The sequence below is a fragment of the Bos mutus genome, chromosome 1, assembly GCF_027580195.1.
Source record: "Bos mutus isolate GX-2022 chromosome 1, NWIPB_WYAK_1.1, whole genome shotgun sequence".
NCBI classification, from domain to species: Eukaryota; Metazoa; Chordata; class Mammalia; order Artiodactyla; family Bovidae; genus Bos; species Bos mutus.
Window position 1 is genome coordinate 44,794,331 of NC_091617.1, and position 25,010 is coordinate 44,819,340.

At 39.0% G+C, this 25,010-nt stretch overlaps 1 protein-coding gene across 4 annotated transcripts in view; it reads right to left on the bottom strand.

The window, feature by feature from the left end:
- The window catches only part of IMPG2 (interphotoreceptor matrix proteoglycan 2), an 87,168-nt gene that overhangs the window by 45,380 nt on the left and 16,778 nt on the right, over positions 1-25,010 (bottom strand). For all 4 annotated transcript variants that reach the window (XM_070368706.1, XM_070368711.1, XM_070368704.1 and 1 more), the window contains exons 4-8: positions 19,567-19,616; positions 18,625-18,707; positions 10,142-10,303; positions 4,315-4,373; positions 1,369-1,389 (exon numbers count right to left, since the gene is read on the bottom strand). In XM_070368706.1, coding sequence (XP_070224807.1) covers positions 1,369-1,389; positions 4,315-4,373; positions 10,142-10,303; positions 18,625-18,707; positions 19,567-19,616 — 375 coding nt within the window. The remainder of the gene's footprint in view (positions 1-1,368; positions 1,390-4,314; positions 4,374-10,141; positions 10,304-18,624; positions 18,708-19,566; positions 19,617-25,010) is intronic.

Here is a 25,010-nt window from a genome sequence, read left to right on the forward strand (position 1 = left end):
ATAAATACTCTATGTTATCACTTATATGTGGAATCTAAAAAATTAAATAAACAAATGAACAAAACAGAAACAGACTCACAGATATATAGAACAAACTATGGTTACTAGTAGGAAGAGGAAAGGGGGGAGGAGCAGGATAGGAGTAGAGGATTAAGAGATACAAACTACTATGTATAAAATATGCTACAAGGATATACTGTACAGCACACAGAATATGGCTAATATTTCATAATAAGTTCAAATGGAATAAAATCTATAAAACCCTGAATCACTGTGTTCCACATCTGAAGCTAATACTATAAATTAACTCTACTTCAATAAAAAAATTAAAAATTTTTTAAAAATTAAATGAAGAAATGTTATTTTATCTCTAAACATCCCTATGCTTAGCCTATGAAATTGCTTCATATATTCTATATTATTATTATTTATCTTTCAAGAGAAAGTAAATTTTAAACAAACTTGAATTCAAAGACAAAAAGACAAGCAACTTTCACAAAGGGGACTGACTATGCTTTTAAGATTGTGCTTCTAAGACACTCCAGAGAGCAACTGTTTTCACAAATGAACTGTGATAGAAATCAGCTTTCTTCTTTTCATTTACCACTTAAAATGACACTTGGTTATATTACTCAATGACAACTGTATACTTGAAAGTGCTTTATGAATGCCAATTTTTATACTAATTTTAAATTAAGCATAACTTAGTATTTTAAAGTATTTGACAAAGGCTAATTATACAGCACAGGGAATATAGGCAATATTTTATAATAACTAAAAATGCAGTTTAAGTGTAACCTTTAAAATCACGATGTAGTACACCTGAAACATATATAGTATTATAAATCAACTATACCTCAAAAAAATAAAAGTTTTAAAACAAAAATTAAGAGATTAAAAAATACAAGTACTTGTTAGTCAGCAGTCTATGATAGAAGTCTGTAAACTACAGCCTATGAGCTAACTCCAGCCCACTGTCCATGAGTTAATGGATTTTATATTTTTAAATGGTTGAAAAAACTCAAAATAACATTTTGTGACATGTGAACACCATATGACAATGATATTTCAGGATCTATAAATAAGTTTTATTGGAACACAGCCACACTCATTCATTTTCAATGTATCGCTTACACTACTTCCAAGTGAATAGATATGACACAGCTTATGTAGCGTGAAAAAGTATAAAATACTTAATATATGACTCTTAACAAATAATGTTTGCCAAATGATCTTTAAAAAGTTGGACAGTGATACTGGAAGTAATAAAAGAACTGAGCCATGTTCCTTTAGACTTAGGGCTACCATATTTTCTAAACTATTTCCTAATTAGGTCAACAGTACAGAAAGTGTCAAAAGGTACTCTACCTGCCATTTTCCTTAGGGGACCTGAAAATAAAAATGGAAAGTGATAAGCAGAGTTTAAGCAAGTTATAATTGTCATATAATTAATCAAAGTACAAGCTCTTAATGTATTTCCTCTGAAATGTTTCTTCAAATGAAAATGCTTGTATAGTACTGCTGCTGCCGCTGCTGCTGCTGCTGCTGCTGCTGCTAAGTTGCTTCAGTCGTGTCCGACTCTGTGCGACCTCATAGACAGCAGCCCACCAGGCTCCCCCGTCCCTGGGATTCTCCAGGCAAGAACACTGGAGTGGGTTTCCATTTCCTTCTCCAATGCATGAAAGTGAAAAGTGAAAGGGAAGTCGCTCAGTCATGTCTGACTCTTAGAGACCCCATGGACTGCAGCCTTCCAGGCTCCTCCATTCATGGGATTTTCCAGGCAAGAGTACTGGAGTGGGGTGCCAATGCCTTCTCCGTGTATAGTACTGCTGCTAAGTCACTTCAGTCGTGTCCAACTCTGTGCAACCCCATAGACAGCAGCCCACCAGGCTCCCCCGTCCCTGGGATTCTCCAGGCAAGAACACTGGAGTGGGTTTCCATTTCCTTCTCCAATGCATGAAAGTGAAAAGTAAAAGGGAAGTCGCTCGGTCATGTCCGACTCTTAGCGACCCCATGGACTGCAGCCTTCCTCCATGCATGGGATTTTCCAGGCAAGAGTACTGGAGTGGGGTGCCATTGCCTTCTCTGTGTATAGTACTCCTGCTAAGTCGCTTCAGTTGTGTCCGACTATGTGCAACCCCATAGACGGCAGCCCACCAGGCTCCCCCATCCCTGGGCTTCTCCAGGCAAGAATACTGGAGTGGGTTGCCATTTCCTTCTCCAATGCATTAAAGTGAAAAGTGAAAGTGAAGTCGCTCAGTTGTATCCAACTCCTAGCAACACCATGGACTGCAGCCTACCAGGCTCCTCTGTCCATGGGATTTTCCAGGGAAGAGTACTGGAGTGGGGTGCCATTGCCTTTTCCGTGTATAGTACTAGATAATGACAAATACCTGTACAATGAAGGAAGAAAGCAAAGGTGGAGAAAGTATTCTATTTTAAAATCTATAGTCTTTACTGTCTTTAAACTTCTTAAAAATACTTTTAAACAATTAATACGTGGTTATCACTTTATAAATAGACTTTTTTCAGTAAATGAGCAGAGAACTCCAGCTGTTGGCATTAACAAAATTGATAACATTTTTGGGGGGATACAATGTTAAATGTTATGTGTTATGTATACAATGTTACAATACTAATGTTAAGTCATATTAAAATTAATGAAAAGAAAATCAGATAATGTATAATAAGATTCCAAGGAGTTGGGAAAGGTCCAAATTGACTAACCTATAAGATACTGCATAGTTTTTAATATTTATTTATTGATTTTCTGTATCAGACACTTAAAAGGACTTTCCATATGTCAAGAACTACGCTATACATTTCACAAAAATTAATTCTTTCAATCTTCCTGAAAACTCATTAAGGACCATGAATATCCCCATTTACAGGTAAAGAAACTGAGGAATAAAAACGCTAAATAATTTACCCAAAGCATTTCAAAAGTTATTTTTAAATAAAGCACGATTCATATAAATTGTATATATTACCTTTTTTTATATAAATAAGAAGTTAAAGCTTGTTAATTTACCCAAAACCATCCAAGCAGAAGTGCCAAAGGCAGGATTTAAACCTAGGCAACTTGATCTCAAAGGCCATGTTGCCTTTCATATGCTATCAAATGAGAGAGGACTTCAAAAGCCTCAGTTTCTCATGGGAGCTTTAGTCACAACTGGAGACAGTATTCCTGCAAAGTGCTATGGCTGAACTGGGGAGACAGGTCATGGTATGAGAGGAGATGGAGGGTCAGTTTACCATGCTTGCCCTTGCCCCTGCATCAATAACTAGCTGAGTTCCTAGATAAAGTACATACATTTCCTGTGCTCTGGTTTCCTCACCAGAAAAAAAATGAGGATTACAGTAACTGTCTCACAATACGGCTATTGGGATTAAATGAGTTAATAAGGATAGAAAGCCTGGCACACTATAAATGCTATGTAAGTGCTTGCTGTTATTTCTGGAAACTCAGAAGTTGTGACAAGACTATGCCAAAGTTAAGATGTAGACACTGTCAATTAAGCCCGTGCTCCCCTGCATCTAATAGCTGGGCCACCGTCACCATCCACATGCTCCAAAGCTTCAGAGGACTCAGTCTAGCACTGGGTAACAGCCAGAGATATAAAGATAGCCACTTTGTTTCAAAATCCCTCTTCTGCTCTCTGACTTTGGGCTAATACTTCATCCTTCTAAACCTATTTGTTTTTCTTCAAAATAAGTATTAATAGCAATATTTTTGCTAAAAGAGTTGAAGATTATGTGAACTCAGGAATGTAAAGTGGCCAGTACAAAGTATTCACTCAATAAAATGTGCACAAGTATGATGCTTCAGGTCTTAGACAGGGAAGCAATGTCCTAAAAAGAGGTGTCCGATTTACCTAGAATTGCTATGCTGATAACACATCCCCTCCAGAATGACTATACATCAAGATGTCAAAGGGACCTCACTGGAGCACTGATGAGCCTTTAGGAGCATACTAGATCACATCTAACCTTATCCAGGCTCCCCTCAGTGCCAAATAAAAACACATAACTTCTCAGCAGCAAGTTGGAGACATGAATTCCTAAGTTCTTACCCTGGCCCAACTACAGATCTAGCATATCTCCTTGAATGTATTATTTTGCCTTTTTTTACCTCGGTTTCCTCATCTGAAAAACCAGAATTAGGAATAAGAATTTAACAAAAGAACACCAAATTAAAGAATCCACGTCATTTTTTCATCACTGTTGTTAAGAGTATATACAATAAACACAAAAGGATAATCCATTTGAAATAAAGACTGCTATAAAACCTATGCATTTTAAAAGTCTATTTACCTAAAGTCAAGTACACGAATGTCCTTGTAGCCTGGTAACCCAGTAAATGCATTTTCCACCTATCAAAAATAAAAAATTTGTAACTACGTAGAAATGTAAAAAAGCACACACAAAATGTTTTTAAGAGTAGAATATAAAGTGCACTGTTTGTAAGTATTAGAAACTTGTACACATACACGGATATACATGGATTAGAAAGCTAAGAAATTTCTAATTGTTACAGTGTTACAAAATAGTTTTTACCACAACCCTGCCACATTTTTAAATTTTTGTTTTTTAAGGTTTTGATTTACTTTAATATTAATTTTTTCCAAATTATAAAAAACATACTTTTATTGGCAAAACACTATTTTTTCCCTTATGTGATGAAATGTGAAAAAAAGGACTAGTTTCAAAAGAAACTGTAATAACATTTTAAAATGTAATTGTATGGATTAGAATCTGGCCACAGCACACACACTGACACACAGTCAGGTGTTCATTTCCTGTGAGTGTAAACTGTCTGGTGGCATCTGTTTCCTGTTCCTATGACACCAAGGACTGTGAACACAGCCAACATAAGAAAGAAATCTGCACATCTGAGCTTAGGCTTTGTTGACTGGTGGTGACAGAGGAAGTTATAAAGCAGTGACTGGTCAAAATATCAATTTATGAGCATCACAACTGCAGAAACCAGTTTTATCACCAAGTTTCTAAAATCAGACTACATAAACCAGTATGAGCTTAGTGACTAAAGCAGGGGGAAGTGATAGATTGGACTAAATACCAAAAAATATGAGGTTCTGTACAAATACACATTTAACAAAATCGAACATTTTACCCACAACATTTCAGAAGGTGACGGTCTCATTAGGTTAAGTCACTATGGGGCTAACATCAGAACAGAAGAAGTTATTAGTGGACTTTGGGGCTATTTGCCAGCAAATTTGGAAAACTCAGCAGAGGCCACAGGACTGGAAAAGGTCAGCTTTTATTGCAATCCCAAAGAAAGACAATACTAAAGAATGCTCAAACTACTGCACAATTGCACTCATCTCACATGCTAACAAAGTAATGCTCAAAATTCTCCAAGCCAGGCTTCAACAGTATGTGAACTGTGAACTTCCAGATGCTCAAGTTGGATTTAGAAAAGGCAGAGGAACCAGAGATCAAATTGCCAACATCCGCTGGATCATCGAAAAAGCAAGAGCGCTCCAGAAAAACATCTACTTTTGCTTTATTGACTATGTTGTGTGGATCACAACAAATAGGAAAATTCTTAAAGAGGTGGGAATACCAGACCACCTGACCTGCCTCCTGAGAAATCTGTACGCAGGTCAGGAAGCGACAGTTAGAACTGGACATGGAACAACAGACTGGTTCCAAATTGGGAAAGGAGTACGTCAAGGCTATATATTGTCACCCTGCTTATTTAACTTATATGCATGGTACATCATGAGAAATGCTGGGCTGGAAGAAGAAGCACAAGCTAGAATCAAGACTGCTGGGAGAAATATCAATAACCTCAGATATGCAGATGACACCACCCTTACGGCAGAAAGCAAGGAGGAACTAAAGAGCCTCTTGATGAAAGTGAAAGAGAAGAGTGAAAAAGCTGGTTTAAAACTCAACATTCCGAAAACGAAGATCATGGCATCTGGTCCCATCACTTCATGGCAAATAGTTGGGGAAACAATGGAAACAGTGACGGACTTTATTTTCTTGGGCTCTAAAATCAGCCATGAAATTCAAAGACGCTTGCTTCTTAGAAGAAAAGTTATGACCAACCTAGACAGCATATTAAAAGGCAGAGACATTACTTTGCCAACAAAGGTCCATCTAGTCAAAGCTATGGTTTTTCCAGTAGTCATTTATGGGTGTGAGAGTTGGACTATAAAGAAAGCTGAGCGGAGAAGAATTGATGTTTTTGAACTGTGGTGTTGGAGAAGACTCTTGAGAGTCCCTTCGACAACAAGGAGATCCAACCAGTCCATCCTAAAGGAAATCAGTCCTGAATGTTCGTTGGAAGGACTGATGTTGAAGCTGAAACTCCAATACTTTGGCCACCTGAAGTGAAGAACAGACTCACTAGAAAATAACCTGATGCTTGGAAAGACTGAAGGTGGGAGGAGAAGGGGATGACAGAGGATGAGGTGGTCGGATGGCATCACTGACTTGATGGACATGAGTTTGAGTAAACTCTGGGAGTTGGTGATGGACAGGAAAGCCTGGTGTGCTGCAGTCCATGGGGTCACAAAGAGTTGGACACAACTGAGCGACTGAACTGAACTGAACTGGAGCTATCTCTGGGCACCTGCTTTTAAAACCAAGTTCTCATAAAATCAGGAGAATTAGATTTTTTTTTAAATCTTGGTTCACCAAAAATCCCTCTGCCTTGTGGATAAAGAATCCAAACCCATGAAATTTTTTGGCTACAATAATTCGCCTTGTTTTATTCTGAGAGAAAACAGAGAAGTGCTAATTCTTGGAGGATGGGGGTGGGGATAAACTCCACAGGACTAGGAATGCAAAGACTGACAGTTAGTCTCAGCTATTTTTCACTGGCAGAGTGGCCAGGCACAAGTCTTCTTTCATAGTACTTAATGCTTCAATGCCCACTAAATATATCAGTTCTTAAGATTAAGATGAGCATAGCTAAAAGTACTTCATTAGCTGCAAAATGCAGTGTTATTGCATGTTGTTATTAATACTAAACCCATCTTGCTCCTTGGAAGGAAAACTATACCAAACCTAGACAGCATATTAAAAAGCAGAGACACCATTTTGCCAATAAAGTCTGTATACTCAAAGCTATGGTTTTTCCAGTAGTCACGTGCAGATGTGAGAATTGGACCACAAAGAAGGCTGAGCACCAAAGAATTGATGCTTTCAAATTGTGGTGCTGAAGAGGACTCTTGAGAGTTCCCTGGGCTGTAAGGAGATCAAACCAGTTGATCCTAAAGGAAATCAGTCCTGAATATTCATTGGAGGGACTGATGCTGAAGCTGAATCTCTAATACTTTGGCCACCTGATGCAAAGAGCTGACTCACTGGAAAAGACCCTGATGCTAAGAAAGACTAAAGGCAAAAGGAGTAGAGGGTGGCAGTGGATGAGATGATGTGATGGCATCAGTGACTCAATGGACATGAATTTGAGCAAACTCTGGGAGATAGTGAAAGGCAGAGGAACTTGGGTTGGACATGACTTAGTGAGTAAACAACAACAAACCCATCTCTTCTGGGGCTTTGCCATTTTTTGACTTTAAACATGTTTTCTAATTCATCACACCCAGTTAGCTACTACATAGGTGCCCAGCTGTAAGAAGTCATTCCAGTTTATTAGCAACAAGATTAATAACAGGTACAATTTACTGAGTGACTGCTATGTGCCTGGTGCTTTGAAATATTACTTCTAATCCTTGCAACAATCGCAAGAGATACACAGTTTCCCCATTATGCAATTGAGGAAACTGAGACTGAGATATCAACTAATTTGCCCAGGATCATCCATTTGGTGAGTGACTGAATCAGAATTCATTCAATCATCAGTCTTTCTAACACTGAAGCTCATACTCTTCTCACTGAATCACATGCCTCATCCTCTTTCCTTTGATAAATATGATTTTATAACTGGGACCAGGAGTGGGAGAACTGTGAGGCTCACCACAGCTTCTCACCTGAATTAAAATGAAGGGGACTTGGGGCTTCCCTAGTGGCTCAGTGGTAAAGACTCCACCTGCCAATAAAGGAGACATGGATTCAATCCCTGATCCGGGAAGATCTCACATGCCATGGAGCAATGAGCCCATGCACCACCACTACCACTGAGCCTGCCTTCTGAAGCCCAGCAGCCGCAACTACTGAGCCCACAGGCTGCAACAACGGAAGCCTGCAGACTCTAGAGTCCACGCTCTGCAACAAAAGAAGCCACTGCAGTGAGAAGCCCACACACCACAATTAGAGAGTAGCACCTGCTCACCGCAACCAGAGAGGTCTGTGCAGCAACGAAGACCCAGCACAGCCAGAAATAAATAATAAATAAAATTATAAAAAATAATTGAAGGGGACTCTGTATGATATAAAGGAAAGAACAGTTTCAAAGGAAGGAGGAGACCTGATTTTCCCTTCCACTCCTAGAAGCTGAAATGACCACGAACAAGTTACTCACCCAGAAGGGTTTCATCTATAAAATGGAGCTGATTATCCACCTGGCTGCTGTTAGCAAACTGACACACAGCAGCCTGCAGAACACAAAGCACTATGCGAGGACACGGTGTTGATTCTGTGGCTGTCGTCAGGTATCCACACTCCAAAGCCTATCACAATGACCTTTCCCTCTCTGATGTCACTCTTGGTGGCACCCCAAGTTTATCTTTCTCAGCTTATCAAAAAAAAAAAAACACGTAACAGCTCCTGAATCTCAATCCTCCCAAGCAGGCTTTCTTTCTCCCTGTGTATCTTCCAGCATTACCCGAAAAAATAATACTGAAAGAACAACTCCCATGACTGTGTCCTGAAGGGAGAGAGCTTGAGGGTCTCCTTTAGTTTGCAGTATATGTGGAGACAGGACCTTTCAGAGACACGACCCTGACTCTGCAGCTCCACACAGGGAAGTGGCTATCGGTAGACATATCATTCCATGTAAAAGGACCCATATGTAGAAATAGGCCAGAGAAGGAACTGATCCTTCATCACCCTCAAATCACCTTGAGCCAATAAATATCTACCTCATAAAGTCCCTGCTGGAAATGTTTTTCAGAGTGTTTATTAGACCTTCTCTAAATATGCAGTCATTTAGCACAACTGTTTATCCAAACATGGAGGTTTATGAAAGGCTCCTTAATCCAAGAGCAGAGAGAACCAAAGAGCTGATCCAAGACACTGTCTGATGCCAAATGGACACTGGCCTGGCTGACATTTCTTCCACATACCATATAGCCTCACAAATTGGCCACACAGCTAGGAAAATTAATTGTCTAGCCCACACTCCCTGTGTCTGATGGCTGCAATGATGCTGCTTGGCTGAGAGATGTATATTTTTATTTCTCATCTAGACACAATGTCTAGAGAAGGAAATTAGTCCGAGGTAATGGAATCAAAAATCTTGGCCACAGAAAACTCCATCAAGAGGGATGGAAAAGAAATAAACAGGAGGACTAATGTACCCTCTCACTTGACAGAGAGAGAGGAGATGGGCCCTCAGTATCTTGAAAAAAATCTCAACTTCAAGTCCCTAGATAGAATTCTTCCAGAAAGTAAAGTTGTAAGATGGTCTAATGCACAATTCTGTAAAGAAACTCTCTTTTAAAAATACTTCTAACCAAGGAACAGAGATAAAAGGGAAAATTTACTTTTCACTGGATGTCCTTTTGTCCCTTGAGCTTGGGGCTTCATACTACCTATGCATTAACTATTCAAAAATGTTCACCTTTAAAAAAGAATAACAAATACAAAATGAAAAGAAATTAAATTTATTGTTCCCTCAAGGAAAATAACACACTACATATAGTATCTCAAAGATGCTCATTTCTCCAAATATTGTCAAGTAAAAACCATGCCACAGAACACATTCTTCCTTGGCTGTGTGGCCAAAGCTGGAAATAGCATTTATTTGTTGGCATATGGCAAATGGATACAAAACTTTGTTTCAGTGAAATAGTTCATCTTTTGGTGAAATTTTCACAGAGCTTTCTAAAGAAATGGCTAAATCACTACTCACCAAATCAAGTAGCTGGAAAGCTTAAGTCTTAAACCTACCTTTAACCAGTGTTAACATGGGAAATTTACAACTCCAGCAAACTATCTTGTATACAAAAAAGAATAAAAACACATCCTCAAAATCACCCACCTCTGAAATAAAGTCTTCTACAAGGCGCTGGTGATGAAAGCTGGAGGGGTCCTGTAGTTCTTCATTGTACTGTTCCCCCAAAAGGTGGATACTGAATTCTGCAACCTGCTCAGCGGCTGTTTTTGTGGATTCTTCTACCACATTCTCAATTTCATTGCTAATCTGGATTTTTAGCAAAAGAACAATAAATGTCAATGTTCACTCATTCAGTCAACAAATATCTACTGATATGATATGCCAGACACTGTGCCAAAAGCAACTTCTGATGATGACTATATAATATTTGACTTTGAAACTAACTGGTAGATTTTAAGACAGGTTATTATTAAAATTACTAAAATTACTGTGTATTTGTTCATTCCTTTGAATACACAGTGATTGTGGTCACTGGTTCAGGGAAAGAGAAAATTTTCCACAGATAACCACCAAAGTTCACCACCTGTGAGTTAGTAGAAAAAGCTGAAGTTACACATTGCTAATTATTAGAGAAATGCAAATTAAAACCACAATGATATATCACCTCACACATGTCAGAATGGATATCATCAAGAAGTCTACAAATAAAAATGCTGGAAAGGATGTGGAGAAAAGGGAATCTTGATTCATGGGTAGGAATGTCAATTAGTGCAGCCACTATGGAAAACAGTATAGACATTCCTTTAATAGAACTTTCTGAAAATAGTCCTGAAAACAGCCATTAAAAAAAAGTGAGTCGCTCAGTCATGTCCAGCTCTTTGCAACCCCATGGACTACACAGTCCATGGAAATCTCCAGGCCAGATTACTGGAGTGCATAGCCATTCCCTTCTCTGGGGGATCTTCCCAACCCAGGGATCAAACCCAGGTCTCCCATATTGCAGGAGTATTCTTTACCAGCTGAGCCACCAGGTAAGCCCAAGAATACTGGAGTGGATAGCTTATCCTTTCTCCAGTGGATCTTCCCTACCCAGGAATAGAACCAGGGTCTCCTGCATTGCAGGTGGACTCTCTATTAGCTGAACTACCAAGGAAGCCCAATAAAACTCAAATATATTTCCCTACAAATTCCCACTGATCCCAGTTCTGAAACCTGGATGCATATAAAAACTACAGGCCCCAGAGAACCTTCAAAGAAGGATAGGCACCTATCATCTTCTCTGACTTTTCACTAGTTCCTTTTCTCCAAACACTTCTCGGGCTCTTAATGTCTCCCTTAGAGTATGATACACATAAGTGAGGTCTGATAATTAAAATATGGTACAACTATCACTTTCCTGATAGCAGATTCTAATTTCTGTTAATGTAACCTAAAAGTACTTTTACTTTACTAGTTTTTCCTCATACTGCTGAGTCATATTGAAACTAATAAAAACCTTTAGCCTTAAGGAATTTTGTACAAGACTTTGCATTCTTCAATATTAAATTTTCCCTCACTAAATTTAAATAAAAACTTCCATTTTCAGTATTACTATAAAAGAAATATCCTTAGTAACCTTGTTGCAATACAATGCCTAAAATGCTGACTAAATTTTTTAATGATTTTAATGCATATCTGGTTTGCAAGAAAATAAACCAGAAATCAAAAGAGATAGGCTAGAAAAATCCAAAGAGGTGATTCAGTAATCTATGCATACACAGTGTATCTAGCAATCTCTTGTGACCTAGGCTTCAGTTTCAAATACTACAAGGGAAAGGATATAAAGTGCCAGGTGTATACGTGTTGAAAAGTCAGATCAAAGACGCCTATCTAGACAGTTTGAACAACAAATTAGACTAAGTCGAAGGAAGAATAAGTGAACTGGAAGACATTTCTGAATGCAACATAGAGGAACAAAGAAATGAAAGCTAAGAACGAGTGGTTAACAGACAAAAGGTATAAAATGAGGGAGTCAGACATATACCCAATCATATGAGACAACACCTGAGAATTTTCTCTCTATGTATTTTTTTGGATTTGCAGTATCCTCAATACTGTATTATATGCTGCTATATTGTACTTGTAGTGATGCTTCCTAAGGCCCACCATCACTGCAAGTGACCTGAAGTGTGAAGTCAAGTGGGCTAGTGGAGGGGATGGAATTTCAGCAGAGCTATTTCAAATCCTAAAAGATGATGCTGTGAAAGTGCTGCACTCAATATGTTAGCAAATTTGGAAAATTCAGCAGTGGCCACAGGACTAGAAAAGATCAGTTTTCACTCCAATCCCAAAGAAGAGCAATGACAAAGAATGTTTAAAATATCACACAATTGTATTCATTTCACATGCTAGCAATGTAATGCTCAAAATTCTCCAAGCTAGGCTTCAATAGACATGAACCAAGAACTTCCAGATGATCAAGCTGGATTTAGAAAAGGCAGAGGAACTAGAGATCAAATTGCCAACATTGGTTGGATGACAGAAAAAGCAAGAGAATTCCAGAAAAACATCGACTTCTGCTTCACTGACTACACCAAAGCCTTTGACTCTGTGGATCACAAAAAACTGTGGAAAATTGTTAAAGAAATGGGAATACCAGACTACCTTACCTGTCTTCTGAGAAACTTGTATACAGGTCAAGAAGCAACAGTTAGAACTGGACTGGTTCAAATTGGGAAAGGAGTTCATAAAGGCTGTACATTGTCACCCTGCTTATTTAACCTATATGCAGAGTACATCATGAGAAATGCCAGGCTAGATGAAGCACAAGCTGAAGTCAAGATTGCCAGGAGAAATATCAACAACCTCAGATATGCAGATGACACCACCCTTATGGTAGAATGTGAAGAGGAACTAAAGAGCCTCTTAATGCAGGTGAAAGAGGAGAAAAAGCTAGCTTAAAACTCAACATTCGAAAAACAAAGATCATGGCCTCCAGTCCCATCACTTCATGGCAAATAGATGAGGAAACAATGGAAACAGTGAGAGACTTTATTTTCTTGGTCTCCAAAATCACTGCAGATGGTGACTTGCAGCCATGAAAAAGACGCTCCTTAGAAGAAAATCTATGACAAATCTAGACAGTGTATTAAAAAGCAGAGACATTACTCTGCTAACAAAGGTCCATCTAGTCAGAGCTATGGTTTTTCCAGTAGTCATGTATGGACTGTGAGAGTTGGACCATAAAGGAGGCTGAGTACCAAAGAATTGATGCTTTTGAACTGTGGTGTTGGAAAAGACTCTTCAGAGTCCCTTGGACTGCAAGATCCAATCAGTCCATCCTAAAGGATATCAGTCCTAAATATTCACTGGAGGGACAGATGCTGAGGCTGAAGTTCTAATACTCTGGCCACCTGATGCAAAGAGCCGACTCAAGGGAAAATAACCTGATGCTGGGAAAGACTGAAGGCAAGAGGAGAAGGGGATGACAGAGGATGAGGTGGTTGGATAGTATCACTGACTCAATGGACATGAGTTTGAACAAGTTCTGGGAGATGAAGGACAGTGAAGCCTGGCGTGCCACAGTCCATGGGGTCACAAAGAGTCAGACACAACTGAGCGACTGAACTGAACTGATGTACACTGATTTTTTAGACAGAATGCTACTGTACTCTCAACAGACTACAGTAGAGGTAAACATAACTTCTATATGCACAAGGAAACCAAAACGCTCATGTGACTTTATTGCAATACTCACTTTATTATGGCCATCTGGAACTGAACCCACAGTATCTGAGATATGCCTGCAGTTATACTATATTATAGTATACTTATAGTAGTACACCATATAGTATTTGGGAGTCTATAGTTTTACAAAAATGGGTATAGGAGTGTGTTTATGCTTATTTACTTTGCTTTGGATTTATTGTACTACCTTAACATGAGGTTTTTAGTCTATTATAAATTTGAGAAATTCAGTCATTATCTTTCATCATTACGTAAATACAGAGAGGGAGAGAGACAGTAGTATCTTAACGGTAGGAGAAAAAATGGATTACCCACAAAAGAATAAGAACCGAACTGTTAGTTGAGTTCTTAATAGTAACTATAAAAGTTAAAAGATAGTGAAATAAAATCTTGACAAAAAAAACCCAAAGACCTTCTATCTAGAAATTTATACAGATTATAAGTATCTTTCTAGAATAAGGGTATAACAAGGAAATCTTCAGGTGACCAAAAACAGATTGAACCAGTGAGAGATTCTTACTAAAGTAATACCAGACGCATATATTTCAGAAGGAAAATTATTCCAAAAGAGAGTCTAAAATGTAAAAAAGAATTTTAAGAAAATAAAACAGTACACACCTGGGAAAATGTAAAAACGTTTAACTATATAAAATAAAAAAATGATTCAGGGGGAAGGCGCCAAGATGGCGGAGGAGTAGGACGGGAAAACACTTTCTCCCCACAAATTCATCAAAAGAGCATTTAAACATCGAGTAAATTCCACAAAACAACTTCTGAATGCCGGCAGAGGACATCAGGCACCCAGAAAAGCAATCCAACTCCTCAAAAGGAGGTAGGAAAAAAATATTAAAGACAATAAAAGAGACAAAGAGGGAGGGACGGAGTTCCGTCCGGGAAGGGAGTCTTAAAAAGAGAGAAGTTTCCAAACGCCAGGAAACCTTCTCACTGCGAATCCGTGCCGAGCTTTGGAAGCACAGAGGATAACATAACAGGGAGAAAAATAAATAAACAATTAAAACTCGCAGATTGCGAGCCCTACGGTAACTCCTCCAGCGGAGAAGCAGCGCAGACGCCTGCATCCGCCATTAGCAAGCGGGGGCTGGGCAGGGAGGCGCGGCGCGGGCTGCATCGCTCAGAGTAAGAATCTGGCCTGAATACCCTGAGCGCTATCTGAGCGAAATAATTTGGGCTAGCAAACCAGACTGCGGGATATCTACCTCGCGAAAAGCCAGCCCTAACCTAAGACACCGCCAGCCCGTGCACGGAACAAAGGACTAAACAGAGGTAGCCGGCTGCAAACCTTCCCCCTCCGGTGACAGGCAGCCAGAGCCGGAAGGGGGCAATCTCAGCCCCAGAGAGACATTATCTATAAAACTGGCTTCTTTGCTAACTAAAACTTATTGGGGGTCTGGACAGTCAACATCTGCCTGAGAAGGTGCGCCGGTTTTACACCCAGATAACCAAGTGGCGGGGAGGCGATAAGTCGCAGCATTGGCGCTCGCCAAACACCTCATCACCTGAGCTGCTCGGACCTGGGAAGAGCACAAAACACAGCCCCAACTGAGTCTGCGCCTCTGAGGACTACCTGAGTGCCTGAACCTGAGCGGCTTGGACCTGGGAGGTGCATGCAACCCAGGGCCAGCCTCGGATTGTTCCCGGCGGAACAACCTAGAGCCTGAGCAGTGTGGGCAGGGAGGCTACACGCCCGTGAGCGGGCAGACCCAGTGTGGCTGAGGCACTGCGGCGCGACGCCAGTGTCATTTGTTTGCAGCATCCCTCCCTCCCTCCCCATAGCGACTGAACAAAGAGAAGAAATACAGCTCCACCCACCAGAACACCGACACAAGCTTCCCTAACCAGGAAACCTTGACAAGCCACCTCTACATACCCACACACAGCGAGGAAACGCCACAGTAAAGAGAACTCCACAAACTGCCAGAATACAGAAAGGACTCCCAAACTCAGCAATTTAAACAAGATGAAGAGACAGAGGAATAGCCAGCAGATAAAGGAACAGGATAAATGCCCACCAAACCAAACAAAAGAGGAAGAGATAGGGAATCTACCTGATAAAGAATTCCAAATAATGATAGTGAAATTGATCCAAAATCTTGAAATTAAAATGGAATCACAGATAAATAGCCTGGAGACAAGGATTGAGAAGATGCAAAGAAAGGTTTAACAAGGACCTAGAAGAAATAAAAAAAGTCAATATATAATGAATAATGCAATAAATGAAATTAAAAACACTCTGGAGCCAACAAATAGTAGAATAACAGAGGCAGAAGATAGGATTAGTGAACTAGAAGATAGAATGGTAGAAATAAATGAATCAGAGAGGATAAAAGAAAAACGAATTAAAAGAAATGAGGACAATCTCAGAGACCTCCAGGACAATATTAAACGCTACAACATTCAATCATAGGGGTTCCAGAAGAAGAAGACGAAAAGAAAGACCATGAGAAAATACTTGAGGAGATAATAGTTGAAAACTTCCTAAAATGGGGAAGGAAATAATCACCCAAGTCCAAGAAACCCAGAGAGTCCCAAACAGGATAAACCCAAGGAGAAACACCCCAAGACACATATTAATCAAATTAACAAAGATCAAACACAAAGAACAAATATTAAAAGCAGCAAGGGAAAAACAACAAATAACACACAAGGAATTCCCATAAGGATAACAGCTGATCTTTCAATAGAAACTCTTCAAGCCAGGAGGGAATGGCAAGACATACTTAAAATGATGAAAGAAAATAACCTACAGCCCAGATTATTGTACCCAGCAAGGATCTCATTTAAGTATGAAGGAGAAATCAAAAGCTTTTCAGACAAGCAAAAGCTGAGAGAATTCTGCACCACCAAACCAGCTCTCCAACAAATACTAAAGGATATTCTCTAGACAGGAAACACAAAAATGGTGTATAAACTCGAACCCAAAACAATAAAGTAAATGGCAACGGGATCATACTTATTAGTAATTACCTTAAACGTAAATGGTTGAATGCCCCAACCAAAAGACAAAGACTGGCTGAATGGATACAAAAACAAGACCCTACATATGTTGTCTACAAGAGACCCACCTCAAAACAGGGGACACATACAGACTGAAAGTGAAGGGCTGGAAAAAGATTTTCCATGCAAATAGGGACCAAAAGAAAGCAGGAGTCACAATACTTGTATCAGATAAATTAGACTTTAAAACAAAGGCTGTGAAAAGAGATAAAGAAGGTCACTACATAATGATCAAAGGATCAATCCAAGAAGAAGATATAACAATTATAAATATATATCCACCCAACATGGGAGCACCGCAGTATGTAAGACAAATCCTAACAAGTATGAAAGGAGAAATGAACAATAACACAATAATAGTGGGAGACTTTAGTACCCCACTCACACTTATGGATAGATCAACTAAACAGAAAATTAACAAGGAAAAAAAAAAAAAAAAACATGTATCTATAAAGCTCACTAAAGCAAAGCACAGTAAAATGAGGTATGGCAATAAAAGGCATTAAATTTATCAAATAAAAAAATAAATAAAGTGCTGAAAAATTAAAGCTGTAAAAAAAAAAAAAAAAATAAAAAAAAAAAAAAAATGATTCAGTCAAATTTGTAAGATTAAAAAGAGAGAACTAAAGGAGAGAAAGAAAGAACAAAAATACTGAAAATAACATATAAAACAGTAGGGTAATCACTTGAATTACTTTAATGTTCTAATGTTCCTGCAGACTCAGGATAAGGATAAAGATTTTGAAAAACTTAAACTTTGCTAGATTAAAGACACATGATAACATACAGGGTAAATACTAATAAAACAAGAATAAAGTATGTAATTTCTAAAACAGTATCTGAAAAATGTATTCGGGAAAAAACTGAACTGTAAAACTGTACATTAGGCTTCACTCTGAACTAGTCATGTATGCTTGTACTGTTTTGTCTTCCTACTGGTTCTACAAATTACCTTCAAATTACTCTGTTACGAAATGTTCCAACTGATTACACATAATCCCTTCATTTACATTACAGTGAGTTTTATCTCATTCTGTAAAAGTTTCCAGACCTACACCATAACATTCAGCATCAAGTTCAGAACTACAGTATCACTTTTTATTCAAATATTTATCAAATGCCAATATTTGTACCATCTAATTTGGACACAGTTTTACTGAATACTAAAGGTACTGTATTGATACAAGGATCCCAAACTGGCTCCAGCCTTGCTCAGCAACAGGGAAGGTGGTGGACAGAGTGGGATGACATGACTTGACTTCATAGCTGGTAAGAGAAGGTGTAAGGTAACAAATTGTACCTTTCTAGTGAATATGTTCAATCAAAGTTTGCTCTGTATTAAGGAATCTGTGATTTACGAATATTTAATAAAATTTCTAATGAAACATTTTCATCTTCTTAGAAGCATTTACTTTTCAAAAAATTTGGAATGTGACAGCCAACTTAATGCTTCTTAGTGGACATATTTCTATTAGTAATGATGCATTTAAAAAGTACAATACTTCTTTAAACTACATAAAATCTATATCCTTTCCCTCTGAAGAAGAGAAGACTAAGTCCTGATTTATTAAGAGACAGAGTACATAGGCAAAAACCCTCACAATAAATTATGCACACAGCCCACAGAAGACAGTGGGCTTACCATGATGACAGCTCCCCAGGCTCCACGTCATTTAATTTACCATTCAAATCTATTCTTTGCCAAAAGCAGACTTATTGGGCTCTCCAATGAATCTCAGATTATTTTTAATGTACTGGTTTTAGAATCTACATTTCCATAAAGAGAACCACCTGAAGTTTTGTGTTGTCTGGCAATGAACAATAAATCTCTCTAAATCCCTGTTCTCCACGTTAGAAACTAAATAATGAAACGGAACATCACTCACACTGTCTTCTGGCCTCTCCAAGCTGCTCTCTGAGATACCTTCGTAGGAGGTCACCCCTGGATATGGAACACTGAGACCAGCATCTAAAAAGAAAAACAAAAACATGTGTATGAATTCAGTCCGTGACTAAATCATAATGTCTATCAGGAAACAATAAACTGATTTTGATGCCATTCATATTAAGTCATTTGCTTTTTCATCTGCAAAATTGTGTGCATTTTAACCTCAAGACACATGAATTTCCTCAGCACAAGAAATAAATATGACTCATTCAACAAGCATTTACTGATACCTCCTATATGTCAGCCTCTATGCAAGCCTCCAGGGATACAAAGTCTCTATCCTTAAGGAGTAAACTAACTTGTAAAACTCTCAGAGAGGGGAAGTAGCTGAAGATTGGAATTGGCCAAAAATTATAATTGTTGATGCTGGGCCTCACCATGCTATTTTTTGTACGTTTGAAATTTTCAACATAGAAGAACTTTTTTAAAAAAAATTAAAAATAAAGAAATCAACTACTAATTTACAGGAAATATAGAGGTCAAAGAAACATACAAACAAAATATACCACAGAATGCAATTAGAAAAATCCTTACTCTGAGAAACTCTAAAAGACAAATGACAAATAGTGGAGCTACAAAGGTTCTACCTTTTGACATAAGCAGTGATTACAAAGTGTTTGCCTTAAAACAATTCTTTAGGTTGTACATTTGTTTTAAGGTTTTCAGATTCTGTATTATGTACTTAATAATTAAAGATTCTTAAGTAACCCAATTATAATGTCATAAAATAAGTGAAAAAACACTGCTTTTTCTTGAGACTTCTTCAACAACAAAAGGAGAGACAAATTGGTATTTTTTAAAATATGAGCTGAAAATTGTGCTTCCTTGCAACTAAACAATAAATTTTAAAAGAGAAGTGAATAAAGGCACAAAAGCATACCTCCCAGTGTTGACATGTCACCAACAGGAACTGGAGATGACAATTCAGAGCTAGGAAAAAAAATGTCTGGAGTTAATAAAATGACAGAAATGTAAGGGTTTATTTTGGGGTTTGTTTTCCAGAAAGGAATTCACCTGATCTCCAAATAAGGATTCTCAAACCAAAGTACTAAGTAGCAATTAAAAAAAAAAAAACTCATTTATTTTACATTTTTTGATGCCTACTCAACCTGAATCACCCTACATAATATTACATAGTACTACATATTATGTAGTATGCATATATATATGTACACACACACATAATATACCCTACATAATACATAATACTACATAACCACTCTACATAGTACTTCCTTACTATTTCATAACCCTGTTTCATTTTTTTCCTCAGTTCTTTTCACTATGTGAAATCATTCTGTTAATTTATTTATCTACTTCTTTGTCTATGTCCATACCCTTCATCTTCTAGAATGGCATTTCCTAATATGGTAGTCAGTCAGGTAATTTAATTTAAAATTAAATGAAGATTCAAAATTCAGAATCTCATCCACACTATCCACATTTCAGTGTTCAACAGTCATACATGTTTAATGGCTATTTTATGGAACAGCCTAGTAAAGAACATGTTCATCATCACAGAAATATCTATTTAACAAGACTGCCTCAAGAATGTAAACTCTAAAAAAAAAAAAAAGAATCTAATCTAAACTCCATGAGATTAGGGCCCTTATCTGCCATATTTGCACTGTATCTTCATCTTAAAACAGAAACTACCACTTAATAGGCACTGAATAGATATTTTTCGAATAAATAAATACTATTGACCAACCAGTCTAGTGTAGAAGGCACTTGGCATACAGCTGTGAACAAAATACTCATGGTCTATGAACGTTACCACCTAACAGAAAACAGTAACAAACATAAACGCAACAAGCAGTTCAGACACAAAAGTACTGGCAGTCACGGGGAACATATAAGCCCAAATCTCATCTCATTTGAGAGATCACAGAATCATGAAACTTCATAGAATAAAACAAATCAAGCTTAGAGACATGATTTGCTATAGGCTACATTGCTCCCATGTTTCAGGTCCCCTGGCTATCCTTTTACCATTCAACCCTGCAACTATAGGCAAAGATCAGAAGAGATCAGAGGATAATCTGAGAAAGTCCTTAAAGAAAGGGTGTTTCCGCCAGTCTAAATCTCCACACATCCCCAAATATATAAATTACAGTAATTGAAAACTCTCTTCAACTTTCCACAGGCAGTTTTCAAAGACGATTTAAACACAGTCAAAATGTCTCCCTCTTAGACTCGCTTCTGTCTCAGTGAGCCCCATCTTCACTTCAGAACCACTACTTCAAACTGTCCTGCTGCGTTAAACTAGATCATGGGGTCACAGCCACCAGATAAATGTGGCACACATCCTGAAGCAGCAATTTTCACTTTAAAGTAAAAGCACAGTTCAGTTCAGTTCAGTCGCTCAGTTGTGTCCGACTATTTGCAGCCCCATGAATCGCAGCACGCCAGGCCTCCCTGTCCATCACCAACTCCCGGAGTTCACTCAGACTCACGTCCATCGAGTCGGTGATGCCATCCAGCCATCTCATCCTCTGTCATCCCCTTCTCTTCCTACCCCCAATCCCTCCCAGCATCAGAGTCTTTTCCAATGAGTCAACTCTTCGCATGAGGTGGCCAAAGTACTGGAGTTTCAGCTTTAGCATCATTTCTTCCAAAGAACACCCAGGGCTGATCTCCTTTAGAATGGACTGGTTGGATCTCCTTGCAGTCCAAGGGACTCTCAAGAGTCTTCTCCAACACCACAGTTCAAAAGCATCAATTCTTTGGCACTCAGCTTTCTTCACAGTCCAGCTCTCACATCCATACATGACCACTGGAAAAACCACAGCCTTAAAAGCACAGAGAGCTAAGCAAAAACTGATATGAATTTGGACATGTATAAACTGCTGTATTTAAAATGGATAACCAACAAGGACCTACAGTTATAGCACGTGGAACTGTGCTCAGTGCTATGTGGCCACCTGGATGGAAGGGGAGTTTGGGGGAGAATGGATCCATGTATAGTTCAGTCCCTTCACTGTTCACCTGAAACTATCACAACATTGTTCATCAGCTAGATTCCAATACAAAATAAAGTTTAAAAATAAATAAATAAAACATAATATTAAAACATGTGTGGCTGTATTATAGAGTACAATATAAAGTTTAAATGAATATTAAGTTACAATATGATCATTTCAAAGACATTTCATGACTGGAATTGGAGTGGGGGAATCAGCTGAGGCCATGTTCCCTAAACCCCCAAGCTTTGGTAGAAAATTTGAGAAACACAGGCTAAAAAAAAAAAAATCTCACCATAAAGATTCTCCTGGTTTTTAAAAATACTATCTAAAAAGAATAACATATTAAACCAAGACACCAAACGTATCACTACTTGTTATTTTTGGTACACTTGCAGGAACCTGCTTACTTAGCTGTCATTCAAAAGAATATAAAGGAATATGACATCTGGATAAGTCATTTTGATGAATGATGAGTAGAGGAAGACCTGGGTGATAAGAAAAGGTCACGGAGCTAGCCAATGAAGGAACTGTGGTGTAAAACAGGCCCATTTGATTCCAGAAACCTCTCTCTTACCCACATTAATTCCACACTACATGGCCTTTATGTGACCCATATTCCCTAGAAGGGCAACCAGGATGGTTTTCCTTGGTCTTAATGATAGTGGTGTTACATCAGCTAAATGACCTAAAAGTCAAAATGTGTAAGGACCCAGAAATAGGAAGGGAAATCCAGTGAAAGCTGGAGAGCAATTAAGTATGAAGAGCAAAGAGGTCAAAGTAAAACAAAGCACAATACAGTAATCAGCATAGGAAGTTGAGATGACATGGCAGAGAAACCAGACTTCACCAGGGATCGGTCAAATTGTCTCCCACATCAAAATCAAATTTAAGCTAATTCTCTAAGTCAGTAAGTAAGCATTCAGAATGGAGAAGTTCGCTTACTTCAATAGAATTAGATTTCACTTACTGAATTCAAAATAACTTTTTTTTTTTTTCAAAATAACATTATTTTAATGATGGTAAGGGCTTCCCCAGTGGTTCAAATGGTAAAGAATCCACCTGCAATGCCAAAGACCTGGGTTCGATCCTTGGTTTGGGAAGATCCCTTGGAGGAGGTCATGGCAACCCACTCCTGTATTCTTGCCTGGAGAATCCCCATGGACAGAGGAGTCTGGTGGCCTACAGTCCACAGGGGCACAAAGAGGTGGATATGACTGAGAGATTAAGCACAATGATGGTAAGTGGGCAACTCTCAGTAATTTAAAACACTTGTCCAACACTCCCAACACTTAATCCCTCAGCTTCCCACACTTCTTTCAAAAGACAGAAGCATGAATCCTTTCACATTTTCTCATTAGGGATGACTCCTACAGGGATGCCCTAGAATGTCGCTCACAACAGAATTAGAATACAGAGCTGTATTGAGTTTAGAGACAGAAATGCCTCATTTCTAGGCCAAGCCACAAATTTGAAGTTGGTCAGCTAAGATCTTTAGCTTAATGTGAGCAGCAAACAACCGTCTACTGTCTCATTTCCTCAGCTTATCCAGCACAAAATTTTTTCCTCACAGCTACTGGCTAATCATGTCAGTGGAATTCAGATGGAACTGTGTCAAAAATACCACAGTCACATGGAACCTATGTTTAAAAACATACTAAGGGGACTTCCCTGGTGGCAGTGGATGAGAATCCACCTGCCAATGCAGAGGACACAGGTTCGATTCCTGGTCCGGGAAGACTAAACATGCCACAACTAAGCCTGTGCACTAACCTGCTCCGGAGTCCATGAGCAACAACTACTGCAGCCCATGTGCCTACAGCCTGTGCTCCACGGCAAGAGGAGCCACAGCAGTGAGAAGCCAGTGCACCACAACGAGAGAGCAGCCCCCACTCACTACAACCAGAGAAAAGCCACGCAGAGCAACGAAGACCCTCCACAGCCAAAAATAAATAAATAAAATTGTTAAAAATAAATAACAAAAATACAGTAAGACAAGCCAACAGTCATTTCATACCTAGACTACTATGCCCTTTTACAATTTCCTTTCCTTTGCTTTGCTCTAGAACCTGTTAACTATAATCAGCACTTAACAAGAAAAAACTTAAGGCAAGGAGTTAGGAATCCTGGGTGCTAGTTCCAGATGTATCACTAACCTTGTATATAGCTTGGGAAGATGCCTCAGTTGCTCTAGGCCTCAAGATCTAGCCTCTAAAACAAGAATATCTCTTTCTCTACCTACTTCACCAAGGTGTTGGTGAAAACTAAATAAAATATCATTATACAGAAGCATTATGTAAAGGATGAAATGCTAAACGAACATAAAACAGGAGTGGGAGTTGGATCAAGATGGCCGAGGATTAGAACAAAGAGCTCACCCTTTCCCACAAATACATAAAAAATACATCTACATATGTAAGGATTCTCATAGAACATCTACTAAATGCTGGCAGATCTCAGACTTCCACAAGGGCAAGAAAATCTCCATGTAACTGAGTAGGACAAAAGAAAAAGGAGAGAAAGGAGTAGGATGGGACCTGCACTCCTGGGAGCGAGCTGTGAAAGAAGAACAGTTTCAACCAGACAGCAGCAGACAAGTGGAGAGAGGCCTGCTGCACAGAGGGCTGGTGCCCCCCTCCTGGCAGCACTCCCCAGCCTGAGACACTCATCTGCTGGGGGCGGGGCTGGATACTGAGACTCCAGTTTCCATGCTCAGAGACAGGGAGGACTGGGGTTGGCTATATGGTGACACCCTGAGGGAGCCAGGGTGTGGTGCATCACATGGAGGGAGTCAGGAAGATGCCTGGACCCATCAGAAAACCAAGGTGCCACTGCCGGGGAGCGCAGAAGGAAATGTGTGCAACTGCCATGGGAGCTTCTTTTTCAAGGCAGGACACCACTTACCCTCTTCTACATAAGTTCCAGGTGCAGCTACTGCTGCCATCTTGGACTCCAGAGGTAGCTGGGACTGCTGCCCTGTGTCCCTGGGAGTATGCACAGGGCCAGGCACCTGAACACTGCTATAAAAGTGATCGTGGCCAGCACATGCTGAGAAAAGAGACAGCAAGCTTTCAAATCAAAAACAGCTCTCATGCCAAAAACGTATTAAACCCACAAGCTACACAGGGACGCTCATGCTTATAAACAACTCTCCAAGACAACAGTAGATAATTGTTTCCCCTAAACTCACAGAATGAGAGAAATACAGCAAAATGAAGAAGCAGAGGAACCACTCCCAGTTAAAAGACTAAGAGAATTCTCCTAAAGGAACAATGAAACAGACCTCTTCAGCCTAATAGACACTGAGTTCAAAAAGAAGGTAATGAAAATACTGAAGGAATTAAGAGAGGTTATCACTAGA